This window comes from Sorghum bicolor, chromosome 8 (genome assembly GCF_000003195.3).
Source record: "Sorghum bicolor cultivar BTx623 chromosome 8, Sorghum_bicolor_NCBIv3, whole genome shotgun sequence".
Taxonomy (NCBI): Eukaryota; Viridiplantae; Streptophyta; class Magnoliopsida; order Poales; family Poaceae; genus Sorghum; species Sorghum bicolor.
In genome coordinates this window covers 48,493,620-48,510,637 of record NC_012877.2, presented here as the reverse complement: position 1 = coordinate 48,510,637, position 17,018 = coordinate 48,493,620, and the positions used below count along the sequence as shown (strand labels likewise).

Here is a 17,018-nt window from a genome sequence, read left to right as displayed (position 1 = left end):
TATCATGTTCATAGTATATGAACTAGTTCTTAGTTCTTGTGCTATGTTCTTGATATGTTCATCATTGTTCTTCATTGTTCATCAGATTACTATGATAAGGATTAGAATTAGAAATGGGATGATGGTTCATTGTGCTATGATGGTTGCTCTTAGCCTAGCCTGTCACTCCGAATGGGTGGGGCCCATGGGGGTTAGGAGTTGTTTCCAATTACGTGAACATGGTGTTCAGGTATGCGGGAATCAGTGGATATGCGGGTATCTTTCGGGTAGAGGGGTAGATGGCAGCGTTGTGACAGCTCTGTCATCCTTTGCATTCCCCCATGATCAGGTATTCCGATAGGAGATCTGTAAAGTCTCTATCGGCTGGGTATCCAGCTGCGGGGATCTCCCCTCATCTCAGGCTTAGTTCTAACTCTATTTATTGCTAATTAGATGATCCGCTAACAGTATGCATAGTTATATGTGACCCATGCCTACTCAAGTAGATTTAATTCTTTATTCTTTATTTATTATTTCTCTTCTATTTTATCCTTGAGGTTGATCCAATGTGTGTCCACTATCTTGAATATCATATTTATTCATGTTTACTCTATGTCTACCAAGCATTCAATAAGTAATCATGTTTACACCATGTTTGATCCCTTTGCCTTTCTACGGGAATTATAAATTCGACACCCTTGAATACTCACAGGTTGAAATGCTACAATGATAGTTCTGTTCGCTTGCAGTTATATTACTTCTTCATTCATGAACTATCGATTGGCGTACCTAAGTATCGTTACTTAAGATTGTAATCCTTGTGCACTTTCAAGCGTAGTGCCACAGCTTTGCATATCGCAAGTAAGGATGGTTAGGAAGGTCAATCCAGCATTCCTAATTATTGTTACCAGACTGCACTACTAAGGCTGGCGCCCTCGAGTTGCCTTGGGTTATCTCTCTGATGTAGCGATAGTTACGGTATGCCAACACCCGACATTTCTGGTGCCATTGCTAAGGATGGATCTATGGTCTATTTTTAGTAGTGACGCAAAGAAATGCCAACAAGCATTTCTGGCGCCGTTGTCGGGGAAGGCAAAAATCATGCTGGCATGAATATTGATTGCATAATAAGCATTGGTAGCCATAGATTAAGTAGGATAACTTTACTATTTTCTTCCTCTTTTTATTGGAATGAAAACAGAATAGTGTATGAGCGGTTTCAACTTGCCGATAAACTTGCACAGTGATACAGAAACACTCCTAATGAAGAGAAGGGTTCATACCGTCTCTTCTTCTGCTACGCAACCGGCAAGCGAATCAACCGTTCCAGCACCAACCGCACCAATCGCTATAGCCAAGACACTCCGTGACTACTCCACTCTTGTTGTTGCCAACATGCTGACTGGGCCCGCTGTCAATGTGGGGAATGGAAGCTTCGAGATTCACACTGGCCTCATCTCTATGGTGCAGGCAAGCCAATTCTGTGGCCTACCAAGCAGGAATGCCAACGCCCACCTTCAGAACTTCCTTGAGCTATGCGACACCGTCGTCATCAAGGACGTCACGCAGAACAGCATCAGGCTCCGTCTGTTTCCCTTTTCCCTCGCCGGAAAGGCGAAACAATGGTTTTATCAGAACAAGAAAGCTGTTGACACATGGGAAAAGTGCTCCGCGGCATTTCTCGCCAAGTTCTTCCCCATGAGCAGGACCAGCGCTCTGAGGGGGAAGATCTCTAACTTCAAGCAGTCTTCACTTGAGTCCATACTCGAAGCATGGGAGAGGCTCCAGGAGTACATCCGGGCCTGTCCTCATCATGGAATGGAAGACTGGCTTGTGCTCCATAACTTCTACAAAGGCCTCATGGCCATGTCAAAGGGGCACGTAGATGCCGCAGCTGGAGGTGTATTCCTTTCTCTCACTATTAATGAAGCTACTGCCCTCATCGAGAAGATGGTGGCAAATCAAAGCTGGGGAAAAGGAAGGAAAACACAAAAAGGCTCGCAATCTGCGAAGGAGGTAGACGTGCTTGCTGCAAAAATAGAATTGCTGCTGCAAAGGATGGACAGACAAGTTTCAAATCCCAACATGGGCACCGTCCAAGCAGTGAACTCACACACATCGTGTGAGGTTTGTGGTGATGATGGTCATTCAGGGAACAATTGCCCCAAAACCTAAGAAGAAGCAGCGTATATCAACAATGGGTTTCGGCCACCACAGCAAGGTAACAACGGGTGGAACAATCAGCACCGCCCGCAGGGTAATTTCTTCAATCAGCCTTCCTTGAAAGATCTGGTCATAGGGCAAGCTAAAATCAACAAGAATCTGACCAAGAAGCTGTCCTACAATGACAAGATCATTGAGAACATCAACGCCAAGCTTGAAACTCTTTGTTCATCTGTCAAAAGTCAGACGAGTTTCAACAAGATGATAGAAACATAGATAGCACAGATAGCTGCATCAATTCCAGTCACTGACACAGAAAGGATCCCAGGGCAACCGGAAACCTCTACTGAGTTCGTCTATGCAACCACAGAAGAATGAAGGAAAGTCTTGCCAACGGACTATAAATGTTGAGCCCTTGTCAAAGGCATTCGGTAGTTATCTAAAAAAACTATATATAATAAAAATAAATTTTGTGTTATTTGTGTCCCAATAAAGATATCTGAAGGGGGCCCACGACATCAAGCAAGCTTGGGGGAGGTGTCCCCGCTCAGGTATTATGTCTTTTTAAATTCTTTAAATTTTGTTTTAATTTCCCTTTTTATAGAAAGTTTTTATTTTTAGTTTCCAAAGTTTCCCTTTCTATAGTTTTATTTTTAGTCAAAAATAAAGTTTCTCTAGAAATCTTATAAAAAATATTTTTTGGTCGTATAGATTTTACCATTTCCAAATCTTATTTTTATATAATTTTTGAAAACCAAAAATATTTTGAATAAATATGTGGAAAATCAAAATCTGGAGCAAGATTTCGAACCAAATCTGATCGTAACCAGAGAGACGTTTGGGGTGACCGTTGGAGCCAGCAGCCAAAAGGCCAGGCAGAGGCGGGCCCACCACTGGTGCGAGCACACCAGGGTGCGGCCGCACCCTGCCCAAGGCCTGCTGGCCTCGGCCTTTGGGCAACGGCTAGTAGCCGTTGAGGGGGGCACTCCCCTGCCTGCGATCAACTTTATAAATAGAGAGGATCCCGGGTGGAGCACCTCACCCCTCTCACACATATTTTTTTACTCTTGCCTTCTTCACTCTCTTGCTCCACTTTGCTTCATAGCCTACTCCACAAGCTTAGTGCAAGAAAATTCTGTCAAAAAACCTCTTGCACACTTCCCTCTCCAAGCAAAAACACTATACACTTGTGCTAGCTCGTCCACCATGAATAGAATTTTTGGGCATAGAAGGAGCCGCCGCCAACGTGGGGAAAATCCACCAACCCCTGCAAGGAACGAGCAGCCGACACATGGAGGAGAGGAGGAGGAGCAACACGGCCATGCCATTGACGAAGCCGAGGCCCCCTTCATCGACTTGGAGAGTGAGCGGGAGATGCAGACATACAACCTCATGAAGGAACGCGCGTTCCTCCATTCGCCGGCATTCGACCTCGCATTCTTGCACCAAATAGGTATGGATGTTGAGTTTGATACTATTTTCGAGCATCTTGGTTGGAGTAGAGTTACCCCCGTTCAAGAGCTTAGGTCACGTCTTTTGACGATCCAAATTTTGGGCACTCTACAAATTGTCGATTATGGTATTACCTTCCGTTGCTTTGGAAGAGATTTCGATATTTATTGGAAGGATCTTGCCAACTGTTTGGGTTCCCACGAGCGGTGCTCTATTGACTTAGGTTTCTCCCTCAGGGGTTACCAACGTCATGCTTTCTGGCATTTGATCTCGGGGCAACATGTCGTTGGAAAGTTTCAGGGGCATTCTGCCAATATCCATCACCCCACTCTGAGGCTTCTCCATAAGTGGATCGCTAGTTCGTTCTTTTCAAGAGATGATACGCATCTTACTCACGATATAGAGTTGAAGTTGCTTTATGCTGCGCTCAAAAAGATTAAGGTTGCACCTGTAGTTGAGCTTGTTAATCATTGGTTGCATTCCATTAAGACTTCAACTGCTATCATGTCCACATCTCTTATTACTCACCGTGCTGCAAGTGTTGATCCCCATGCTGCTAATACCATTATTTACATCACTAGTCCTCGCATCATGATTAATGAATCATATCTTTCGCATGCACATATGATTAAACGCGACGAAACAGGTAAAAAGATTTTATATTATTTTCCGGGATATACAAACGAGATCCTGTTACCTAACCCGGATATTGCTCACCTTCACCCTCATTGAGAGGGAAGGAGGACGCAGGAGCTCTATTTCTCACAGGAACTCACGCATGAGGGAACAAGAAGAGCAGGCAGCACAAGCAGCAAGGGCAGCACAGCCAGCACCATCCGCACAGCCAGCACAGCACACTCCACCACCAGCTATGCCAGGGATGGGATGGACCCCTGCTATACCTACACCCGAATTTACCCCTGGGTATGGATATGGTATGGGATACGTTCCTCACCCCTACGAGGCTGGAGGTTCGAGCTGGCAGGCAGGAGGGCCGAGCTAGCAGACGCACGGAGGCGTAGGCCCAAGCAAGCCAGAGGCATATGGGGTAGGGGGATCCAGGCATCATGATCCAGGACACTCCTCAGATTCCGAGGGAATGCCACCCCCTGTTCACCCTTAGGTCACACTGGACGTCCTCAACACTCGCATGGGAGGACTGGAGCTCCAGAACATGCAGATCCAAGGTACGCTGAATGCCCACATCCAGACTGCTACCCAATGGCATCAGCAGACCCAACAGAGCCTCATCGACTTTGAGGATGCAAGCCGTCGCCGGCACGAGGCACAGATGGCCTACCTGCGATCCATGGGATATTTCCCTAGACCGCAGCAGTGAGCTAGCTTGGGGGAGGACCCCCACAAGTGGTAACACGTATCTTACATTCTTGCACTTAATTTTAGTTCTTAATTTCAGTATTTAAATTTTAGCAATTTTTCATCATCTTTCAAAAAAAATAAAAATTCACTCTCATGTGCGCTATGATATGTTAGTTTCTCTTCTGTTGAAATGATGAATAGTTGCTCTGTCTATAATTCTCTAGTATCTAAGTTATAATTTAGTGTTCATCAAGATTTAAGTTTGTTGGCTAAAAATGTCTCATTCTGAGAACTTGAAATCTTGTGGGTTGCAAATGCATGATCCTTTTCTAAGTTGTTGCGAGACATGATATGGTAAAAATAGATTTTGCTATGACTTTGTTCTAAGAGAAACTTGACATCCAGAGTTTTCTTTTTAAAAAATTCAAAACAAAGAGTTCCTCAATGATTATGAAATACCTACCAAGGCCATATGACTTGCTTAGTAGTTTGTACACCTTTAGTCATATGCGACTTGCGGCGATTTGAGTTGAGTCAAATCTCAGGTATCCTAGAGTGAGATTATGGTCATGCACCCATGATATAAGATTTACGCACCCACCAAATAAAGCCGACTCTCACACTGAGAAGTTGTGCACATCATGCACCCTTCCATCCACCAAAAAATATGCCAACTCTTACCCTGAGAGTTGCGCCTTAACTTCCACCAAATAAGTATGCCAAACTCTCACCCTGAGGTTTGCGCATCCCCATACACAATTTTACTCCTTACATCACCATCATGACATCTCTCCATTTTCCTCTTTGAGATCCCTTTGAAACATGTGGGCATCAGTCTTCCAAAAAAAATGAAGGAAAAGCCAAAGGGCATGGACAGGAAAATCAAAATCCTCGTCAGAAAAAAAAAGAAAAAAAATATATATATACATATATGATCCATATTTTTAGGGCCCATATGTTTACATTCTCTCATTCTCATCCTCAAATAAAGAGAGTCATGATACAAGGAGTAACCAAAAATATTTAGATAGGACTACCACCAAAAATTCCACACACTTGCACATCTCAATCAAGGTGTATGACTTGTATCTCCTCATGGTCCGGGCTTTGACTTGGCAACACAAGTGTCGTAAGTACGCCCACCCTTAATACCTTCCCAAAGCTCCATTCTCAGCCTTAGTGGTAGGTCTTAAAGGCAAACACAAATGCCTTTGGTGAGGATTTCATACACATTGAGCGATCGAGAGAATCATTCGAGGAACTTATTTATTTTGCAAAAATTTATAAAACCTCCGGATTGATGGTCTATCAAGGGATGAATGAATGGTGAGTCTGTTACAACCATTCAATCTTGCAACCACCCAAGAACTTGGAAAAGCTATAAGCCCCATGAGAAGTCAAGGTAAAGAGTGGATAACATGCCAACTTGTTTAAATTGTGAATGAATGCTTTGTTATAGGTATGGTACTCTTGAATTATATCGGCATAGTAGCAACTCCTGATCAACAACCATACTTAATTATTTGCTCGAGACGAGCAAAGGTTAAGCTTGGGGGAATTGTTGGCAGTCATTATAGACCAATCATAAACTGCCAACTTGATCCAAAAGGAGAAGAAGCAATCATATTATATACACATATGCATTTTATTACTAACAAGTTCCACTTGTACCATAGTGATTATATTTCACAACAATTATAGTGCAACAAGTGGAAATGTGCCATACCACGTAGAAAGCGCAAAGTACCAAAAGACGTATTCAAAAATGCGCAAACCAAGAAAATAGAGAAAGGCCCGAACAACGCAGAACTGGGCCTGATCGTAACCACGGGAGAGATCCAGGCCCAGAGCCAAACCGACCACGCGAAGGCGGTGGCTACGGAGACCCACCCAGGGTGCGGGCGCACCCGTGGAGGCGGCAAACCGGGCCCATCTTTCTCAGGCGGTTGCATGCCGCGATGCATAGGACGGTTTCACCTACTACCAAATTTAGATGCGACGAACCGTCCTAATTCCACTATAAAAAGAGAGGCACTCCCCCCTTTTTAGCACACATCATTTGGAGTCAATTTACCTCACACCTCTCACTTGTATCTTTAGTCTAGATTAGTAGTAGAGCAAGGCAAGAGCTAGCAAGGAGAGCTTGTCTCCTTGGAAGAAAGGATCTTCTTGGTATGAATAATATTCAATCTTCTTCCATGAGCAAGTTCTATTTATCTTTATATGATTATGCATATGAACTACAGTATGGTTGTGTTCTTATCATGTTCATAGTATATGAACTAATTCTTAGTTCTTGTGCTATGTTCTTGATATGTTCATCATTGTTCTTCATTGTTCATCATATTAGTATGATTAGAATTAGAATTAGGAATGGGATGATGGTTGCTCTTAGCCTAGCCTGTCACTCCGAAGGGGTGGGGCCCGCGGGGGTTAGGAGTTGTTTCCAATTACGTGAACATGGTGTTCAGATATGCGAGAATTAGTGAATATGCGGGTATCTTTCGGGTAGAGGGGTATGTGGCAGGGTAGTGACAGCTCTGTCATCCTTTGCATTCCCCCACGATCAGGTATTCCGATAGGAGTTCTGTAAAGTCTCTATCGGCTGGGTATCCAGCTGTGGGGATCTCCCCTCATCTCAGGCTTAGTTCTAACTCTATTTATTGCTAATTAGATGATCCGCTAACAGTTCTATGCATAGTTATATGTGACCCATGCCTGCTTAAGTAGATTTAATTCTTTATTCTTTATTTATTATTTCTCTTCTCTATTTTATCCTTGAGGTTGATCCAATGTGTGTCCACTATCTTGAATATCATGTTTATTCCTGTTTACTCTATGTCTACCAAGCATTCAATAAGTAATCATGTTTACACCATGTTTGATCTCTTTGCCTTCTACGGGAATTATAAATTTGACACCCTTGAATACTCACGGGTTGAAATGCTACAATGATAGTTCTGTCCGCTTGCAGTTATATTACTTCTTCATTTATGAACTATCGATTGGCGTAGCTAAGTACCGTTACTTAAGATTGTAATCCTTGTGCACTTTTAAGCGTAGTGCCACAGCTTTGCATATCGCAAGTAAGGATGGTTAGGAAGGCCAATCCGGCATTCCTAATTATTGTTACCAGACTGCACTGCTAAGGCCGGCGCCCTCGAGTTGCCTTGGTTATCTCTCTGCTGTAGCGATAGTTACTGTATGTCAACACCCGACATTTCTGGTGCCATTGCTAAGGATGGATCTTTGGTCTATTTTTTGTAGCGACGCTAAGAAATACCAACACTGCTCATTCATCGTCTAGACGTGCTCCTGCAGGAGCGGAAGCGACTCGAACAGCCCTACCCAGTTGTCGGCGACCACAACGGCATTGAGCTGCTCTGTAGGGGTCTGCTTGAGGATGACGATGCGGGACTCGACGGAGGCGACGCACTGCTCCCGTGCGACTTGGGAATCGGATAGGCGCCGCTCCAGCGAGCCTCGATCTCGTCGAACTTCCTGAGAATCTCGTCGAAGGCAAGCTGAAGAGATGGATTCATGGTGGTAGACTGAGAATCGACTAGCTTTGGTACCAGATGTTAGCAACCCCAATCCTGGGCAATTAAATCTCACAACAACAGTATCTAGAAGGCTCTAGAAGGAGCTAGAGACAGCAATCCGGGTACAAGAGAGTTGGGAAGAACAGTAAAGTACTTGCAATAAACTAGAAAAGTGTCAGCGCCACTCCAGCTCACAATGATCAGGCGTCAAGCTCGACTTCAGCAACACCTAACCAAAACCCAACAGCAGATGCACGGGCTTCTGATGGGCTACACAAAGCCCGGCCAAAGAGGTCCAGGACCGGCAACCCGCGCTACTCCGGGCCCGAGTGGAGCACCAAGTGATCCAGCAACGATGGCGTGGTCGACACTGCTCCGAAGACGTGTGTGTGTCTTGCTATATAGGCTAGCACCTACTTGTGGAAGGAATCACCGAACATTGTAATGAACAATTTGTCCTTAATACTAAGAACGCGTCCCTGGTCCAATCCCCTGCTGTGCTTCTCCTTCCCCTGATTCCTGATTCCTCCACTTGCCTCCTGAGCTGCTAACAAATTTGGTACCAGAGCCAACGATTCCTCAGCCTACCTCTCCAATTCTCCACAATTTTTTTTTCTCCCCACCCGTTCCCACCCTTCCGTCGCGGTGGTCCGTCCTGGAGCCGCACCAAATTGAGCACGACCACTTCACGAGATTTCGCAAGCAGTTGGGGGCAATGGATCCCAACTTCCAGCGCCTGCTCGACGAGATCAAATCCGTGAAGACGGCGGTGAACAGCGTCGAGAGCCGTGTTGGCGCCGTCGAGTCGTCCCTGGCAAGTCGCATCTCCGCCATGGATCGATCCATCTCGGATCGGTTCGGTCGTGTTGAGGATGCAGTCCAGGTGTTCGACGATTGGCGTCCAACGGTGGATGTGTCGGTGGCAGAGCTGCGCGCCGAGATCGTCACGCTGCACAAGCAAGACGACGCGATCGAGAAGATGCGCGAAGAGATGACGGCGTTGCGCAAATCCATCAGCCGAGTGGTGCTCAACGCCGCTCCGGCTATTCCAGCGGGGATTTTGGCGCAACCAGCGGTGACCGCGCCCACAGCCTCCGTTGGACATCGCCCTGATGTCGGGCCAAGCGTCGCAACACATCACCGGGAGTCCGAGTCCTTGACTCAACTCCCGGTCAAGGGTATGCTCGATTCTACAATCCATCCAGTTTCCAAACTATTTCATCGTTTGCATCATTCTCTGTCAAATCCTGAGTTGCTTACTGACGAAACCTTGTTTGGTGACGTCGTCGAGGGGATGCTTGATCGGCATACACAACTGGGCAAGCGGTATTCAAGCAGCAAGCTGCCCAAGTTTCGACTTCCCCACGTTTTCTGGAGAGAACCCAAAGCTTTGGCTCAGCAATTGTGAAGATTATTTTGACATGTACTCAGTGGAGCCTCACCTCTGGATCAAGGCTGCCACCATGAACCTCTCGGGTGCTGCGGCTAGATGGGTACAGTCTCTTGATCATCGTGGGCGTCGTCTCTCATGGACGCACTTCAGCAAGTTGGTGTTGGAGCGCTTTGGCAAGAGTCAATATGAAGCTTTAATTCGGAAGCTCTTTCGTATCCGGCAGTCAACATCTGTGCAAGAGTATATTGATAACTTTGCTGAGTTGGTGGATCAATTGTTGGCCTATAGTTGTAACATTGATCCGGTATTCTTTGCCATGCGGTTTATGGATGGGCTTCGTGATGACATCCGCAGTGCCGTTCATATGCAGAGGCCCAGTTCTTTTGATGAAGCTTGTGTACTGGCATTACTGCAGGAAGAACTGCTTGATTCTACTCGGCGCAAGGAGGGCCGGCGTCCTGAAGCTTTCACTCCCAATAAGTTTGTAGGTGCCCGAAACAATGTGGTACAGACACCAGTTACTGCTGACAAGAATGACAAGGCTGCACCTGCTGCTGGGACCGAGCGTCGTGGCCGTGGTGTGGAAGATCGGCTCAACACTTTGCGCTCATACCGCCGTGCCCGTGGTCTCTGTATTCATTGTGGTGAAAAATGGTCCCGGGATCACCGCTGTTCTGAGAACATTCAGTTACATGTTCTACAAGAATTTTGGGATATTTGTCACAATGAGGCCAATTCTGATGACAGTCAGCCTGATGAAGAATTAGCTGAAGCTCAGGTTCTCTTGGCAGTGTCTCTAGCAGCTCTGAATGGCAATACAACAGCAAGTACCATGGAATTTCAGGGAGAAATTCAAGGGTTGCCAGTTAAGATTTTGTTGGATTCAGGCAGCTCCCATACATTTGTCAGTCTTGCGTTGAGCTCAAAGTTGACAGGCCAAACTCCTCTAGTGGTTCCCCTCCGTGTCAAGATTGCTGATGGTCAAATTCTGGATTGTGTGGATAACTTTCTGCAGTTAGAATGGGCAGTACAGGGGTGCTCATTTCGTACCGATGCTAAAGTACTACCTCTGGCACACTATGACATGGTGGTGGGTATGGACTGGCTGGCTCAGTATAGCCCGATACAGGTGGATTGGGCACACAAATGGTTGGTCATTCCATATGAAGGAGCTGCCCGAGCATTGCAAGGAGAGCTACACAGCCTACCTCCTGGTTCCGTCATTCAAGTGTCTGCTGTATCGGATGAATGCAACACTTCGGTTCCCTCTGACCGACCACCAGCTATAACTCAGCTTTTGCAAGAATTTCAGTCTGTGTTCGAACCACCGCAAGGTTATCCTCCGGAGCGTGCTTTTGCTCATGATATTCCACTAATCCCGGGTGCTACTCCTGTCAACGTTCGTCCCTATCGTTACCCACCTGCTATAAAGGATGAGATTGAGCGCCAAATCTCTGAAATGCTCAACTCTGGCATTGTGCAACCTAGTCAAAGCCCTTTCTCATCTTCAGTCCTGCTGGTCAAAAAGAAGGATGGGACATATCGCTTTTGCGTGGATTTTCGGCATCTCAACGCCATCACAGTCAAGACAAAGTATCCAGTGCCGATGATAGAGGAGCTTTTAGATGAGCTGCACGGGGCGTCCTGGTTTTCAAGTTTGGACCTGACCGCAGGCTACCACCAAATTCGTCTGAAGCCCGGAGAAGAGCCTAAAACAGCGTTCCAAACTCATACCGGGCAGTACGAATTCCGCGTGATGGCATTTGGTTTGACTGGAGCGCCTGCTACATTCCTAAAGGCCATGAACATTACATTGGGGCCATTACTGCGCAAGTGTGTGCTAGTATTTTTTGACGATATATTGATATTCAGTCGGACTTTGGCAGAGCATGTTGAGCATGTACGCCTAGTGCTGCAGCTACTGCAACGGGACAAATGGCAAGTTAAACTATCTAAGTGTGTCTTCGCTCAGCGGCAGCTGCGTTATCTGGGACATATTATCTCTGAACAAGGCGTGGCCACTGATCCAGAGAAGGTGCAAGCGGTGTTGCAGTGGCCAACTCCTACATCTGTCAAGGAGTTGCGGAGTTTCTTAGGATTGGCTGGCTATTACCGTCGCTTCGTGCGCCATTTTGGTATGCTCTCCCGACCTCTCACCGATCTTCTTAAAAAAGGGGCATTGTTTGTGTGGACTGAGGTTCAAGAGCAATCATTTTCGGCCCTCAAGCAAGCACTGACTTCAGCTCCAGTTTTGGCCATGCCAAATTTTTCCAAGCCCTTTGTCATAGAGACTGACGCAAGTGGAACAGGTGTGGGCGCAGTTTTGATGCAGCAAGGTCATCCTCTGGCATTCCTGAGTAAATCACTGAGTCCTCGCTTGCAGGGTCTGTCCACCTATGAAAAAGAGTATCTGGCGATTCTAATGGCCGTCGAGCAATGGCATAGTTACTTACAGCTCGCTGAATTTCAGATACTGACAGATCATAAGAGCCTCGTGCAATTGGAAGAACAACGTCTTCATACTCCATGGCAGCAAAAGGTTTTTACTCGCCTCCTTGGCCTGCAATATCGTATTGTGTATAAGAAGGGCGTGGATAATGGAGCAGCTGATGCTTTATCGAGAGCTCCAGCAGTGCAATGTGCCGCAATCTCTATCTCTCAGCCTCAATGGTTGGTTGATGTCCTGCAGTCTTATGAAAATGACCCTATGGCTCAAGAATTGTTGACCAAACTAGCAGATACCTCTGTGCCGACACCTAATTATACTCTGCAGAGTGGCCTTATTCGTTACAAGGGTCGTTTATGGATTGGGAATGATGCTGCCTTACGCCTGAAATTATTGCAAGCAATGCATGCCAGTGCGGTTGGGGGACACAGTGGAGTACCAGTCACTTACCGGCGTGCTAAACAACATTTTTACTGGCCCGGGTTGAAGTCAGCAGTCCATACACTTGTCTCTGAATGTCAAATCTGCCAGCGGGCGAAACCTGACCGCAGCAAGCTTCCGGGACTTCTCCAGCCCTTACCTGTACCCGAACGTGCCTGGAAGGTATTGTTTGTCTCTGGATTTCGTGGAGGGATTACCCTTGTCTGAAGGATACAACTGCATTCTGGTGATTGTGGATCTCTTCAGCAAGTATGCCCATTTTCTGAGTCTGCGTCATCCCTTCACCGCTTCGACTGTTGCCAAGCTTTTCATCTCTCAGGTTTATCGCCTCCACGGCATGCCATCTGCTCTGGTCTCTGATCGTGATAAGATTTTCACCAGTGCTCTGTGGCCCGAGTTATTCAAATTGGCCAAGGTCGAACTGCACATGAGCACTGCCTACCACCCTCAATCGGATGGGCAGACCGAGCGGGTGAATCAGTGTTTGGAGACCTTCTTGCGTTGCTTTGTTCATGCTTGTCCTAAGCAATGGCATCAGTGGCTGGACTTAGCAGAGTTCTGGTACAATACGAGTTGGCACTCCTCATTGGGGCGATCTCCTTTTGAGGTACTTTATGGCTATGCTCCAACTCATTTTGGCATCAGTCCAGCGAATGAGCAACCAGTTACGGACATTGCTAGTTGGCTGCATGATCGTGAGTTGATGTCTGAAGTTATACGCCAGCATTTGCTCCGAGCCAAGCAGCGTATGAAGCACTCTGCTGATGGTCACCGTTCTGAACGCCAGTTTCAAGTTGATGATTTGGTCTTTCTCAAGCTTCAGCCCTATGTGCAAACATCCGTTGCTGACAGAAGCAGTCAGAAACTGGCTTTCAAGTTCTTTGGGCCTTACAAGGTGCTGGAACGTGTTGGCTCCGTCGCTTACAGGCTTGAGCTTCCGCCTTCATCCACTGTGCATCCAGTCTTTCACGTTTCGCAACTGAAAAAGGCAGTGGGTGCTCGCCATACTATTACTGCAACTCTTCCTCCAGCGTCTGCCCAATGGAGCATTCCTGAGCGCATCATCCAGCGTCGTCACGTCGCACGTGGTAAGAAGTTCATTCAGCAAGGTCTTATTCAGTGGTCTAACATGCCCGTTTCTTTGGCCACTTGGGAAGATCTGGAGCATCTACACCAGCAATTTCCTCGCGCCAGTTTGTGGAAGCAACATGGCGCGGAAGGGAGGGAGAATGTCAGCGCCACTCCAGCTCACAATGATCAGGCGTCAAGCTCGACTTCAGCAACACCTAACCAAAACCCAACAGCAGATGCACGGGCTTCTGATGGGCTACACAAAGCCCGGCCAAAGAGGTCCAGGACCGGCAACCCGCGCTACTCCGGGCCCGAGTGGAGCACCAAGTGATCCAGCAACGATGGCGTGGTCGACACTGCTCCGAAGACGTGTGTGTGTCTTGCTATATAGGCTAGCACCTACTTGTGGAAGGAATCACCGAACATTGTAATGAACAATTTGTCCCTAATACTAAGAACTCGTCCCTGGTCCAATCCCCTGCTGTGCTTCTCCTTCCCCTGATTCCTGATTCCTCCACTTGCCTCCTGAGCTGCTAACAAAAAGGTAATATGCTTTGTGATAATTTGTTTGATGGTCCTCCTTCGTTGGATTGCTTGTGCCTTTGTACTCTAGCTTCAGACTGTTAAACAGCGTGTACATCTTGTATAGAGTTGTTGAGATATCTTGTGATAGGGGCTAGGAGTCCTAGATTGTAGGACAAGTTGATTAGTTTGGTTCCTAGATGGTTTCACAATCTGTTGTAACCGATTGCATCTGTAAACGCCACGATGGGGGCTGTTCCCATCTTATTTAACACGTACCCGAGGACCCTGGATGGACCCTGGATGGGTAACCTCGTTCACCCAATTTGACATGGTATTCAGAGCCATTCAACTCCACACGGAGAGAAGCATCCATGGCGTTTCATCTCGCCTCGTCTTCCGCATTGTCTGCTGCTCCGTCCTACGGCTTCTCCGTGACCGAGAAGCTCGAGAGGAACAACTACGGCATCTGGAGACTTCAAGTCACGTCTGCGCTGAAGGGAGCTCAGATGATGTCCTTCCTCGACTCCACCAACGAACCACCAACGCCATTCCTGCCCAAGAAGAATAAAGACGACGAAGATGAAGAGCAGAAGCCCAATCCTGACTACGAGTCATGGGTTGCCAAGGACCAGATGGTTCTTAGTTTCATCCTGACCTCTCTGGGCAAGGAGATCAGTGGGCAAATGCCCATCACGGTGGTCACGGCCGCCGAGGCTTGGGAAGTCATCAAGGGGATGTTTGCATCCCAGTCTCGTGCTCGCGTTATGAGCACAAGGATGGCCCTGTCAACTGCAACTAAGGGTGCATCCACCATAAGTGAGTATTTCGTTAAAATGAAAAGGTTAGCCGATGAGATGGCTGCTGCAGGTCGGAAGCTGGAGGATGAGGAATTGGTCTCCTATATCCTCACCGGCCTTGATCAAGACTACGACTCAGTGGTGTCCGCGGTGGCGGCACGCGTCGAACTGATCTCAGTTGGGGAACTGTTTGCCCAATTGACATCGTTCGAGTCCAGAATGGAGATGAAGAATGGCGGGCGGTACCAGTCGTCTGCCAATCTTGCAGCTAAGGGTGGCCGCTACAACAACAACAACACCGGACTTCGCGGCGGAGGCCGAGGCAACGACCGCAACATGTCCGGGCGCGGCAGAGGAGGTCGCAATGGTGGTCGTCCTGGTGGTGGCTTCCAAGCTGGCGTGTTCTGCCAGCTTTGCGGCAAGGAAGGCCACACCGTCATCAAGTGTTTCAAGCGCTTCGACACCTCCTTCAGCGGACCACCACACAAATCGGCGTCGTCTGCCATCACCTCATACGGAGTCGACTCCAACTGGTACCTGGACTCAGGTGCTACCGACCACATCACATCAGAACTTGAGAAGCTGACGACCAGGGAAAGGTACAACGGTGGCGATCAGGTGCACGCCGCAAATGGGAATGGTATGAACATTACTCACATTGGCCATACTACTCTACGTACCCCATCTAGTCAAGTCCACCTCAAAAATATTCTGTGTACCTACTGCTCATAAAAGTTTAGCTTCTGTCCACCAGCTCACTCGTGATAACAATGCTTATATTGAATTTTATCCCACTCATTTTTCTCTCAAGGAACAGTCGACGAAGAAAACTCTTCTTCAAGGCAAATGTGAAGAAGGCTTATATCCCTTGCTGTCATCATCTAGATCGTCATCAAATAAAGAAGCAAACGACGCTGTCAAGTCATCAGAGTCCTTGTGGCATCATAGACTAGGACATGCCTCGTCGCCCATAGTTAGGCAGGTGCTTAGTCGCAACAATATTTCCTTTGTCAAAGAGTCCAATAATCATGTGTGTAATGCCTGTCAGCAAGGCAAGAGTCATCAATTACCATATCCGAGATCAACTAGTGTGTCTGCTAGTCCGCTTGATCTCATTTTTTCTGATGTTTGGGGTCCAGCACCAACTTCGGTTGGTCGCAATCAATATTATGTAAGTTTTATAGATGATCACAGCAAATTCGTGTGGGTTTATCTCCTGCGTCATAAGTCACAAGTCTTTCAATGTTTTCAAGACTTCCAGCAGCTAGTTGAAAGGAAATTTGATCGAAAAATCAAGGCCATACAAACCGACTGGGGCGGGGAGTATCAGGCCTTGAGTCCATTCTTTAAGCGGGTTGGCATAACTCACTTGGTGTCCTGCCCACACGCCCACCAGCAAAATGGCTCCGCTGAGCGCAAACACCGACACATAGTAGAAATTGGCCTATCTCTGCTAGCTCACTCCTCCATGCCCCTTAAATTCTGGGATGAGGCCTTTCTTACAGCAGTTTTTCTAATCAATAGATTACCCTCAAAAGTCATAGATAACGATACGCCCTATTTCCGTCTCCTTGGTCAGCAACCAGACTATAGAGCTCTTCGGTCTTTTGGCTGTGCGTGTTGGCCGAATCTGCGGCCCTTTAATGCACGAAAGCTTGAGTACCGATCCAAGCAATGTGTTTTCCTTGGCTACAGCACTCAACACAAAGGGTACAAATGTCTAGATCCATCTCAAGGTCGTGTTTATGTGTCCAGAGATGTTGTGTTTGATGAAAAAGTGTTTCCTTTTGCCCTCATGCATCCTAACGCTGGTGCGCAACTTAAAGCTGAACTCAGTCTTCTACCTGATATCCTCTTAAATCCACCTAATGACTTTGGGGACGCAAGAG

The 17,018-nt window shown here is 47.0% G+C and overlaps 1 protein-coding gene across 1 annotated transcript; it reads left to right on the top strand.

Annotated features, from left to right (window-relative positions):
* On the top strand, window positions 14,704-15,861 carry LOC110437588. The gene has a single exon (XM_021466063.1). It carries the CDS (start codon window positions 14,704-14,706, stop codon window positions 15,859-15,861), a length of 1,158 nt encoding a protein of 385 aa, XP_021321738.1.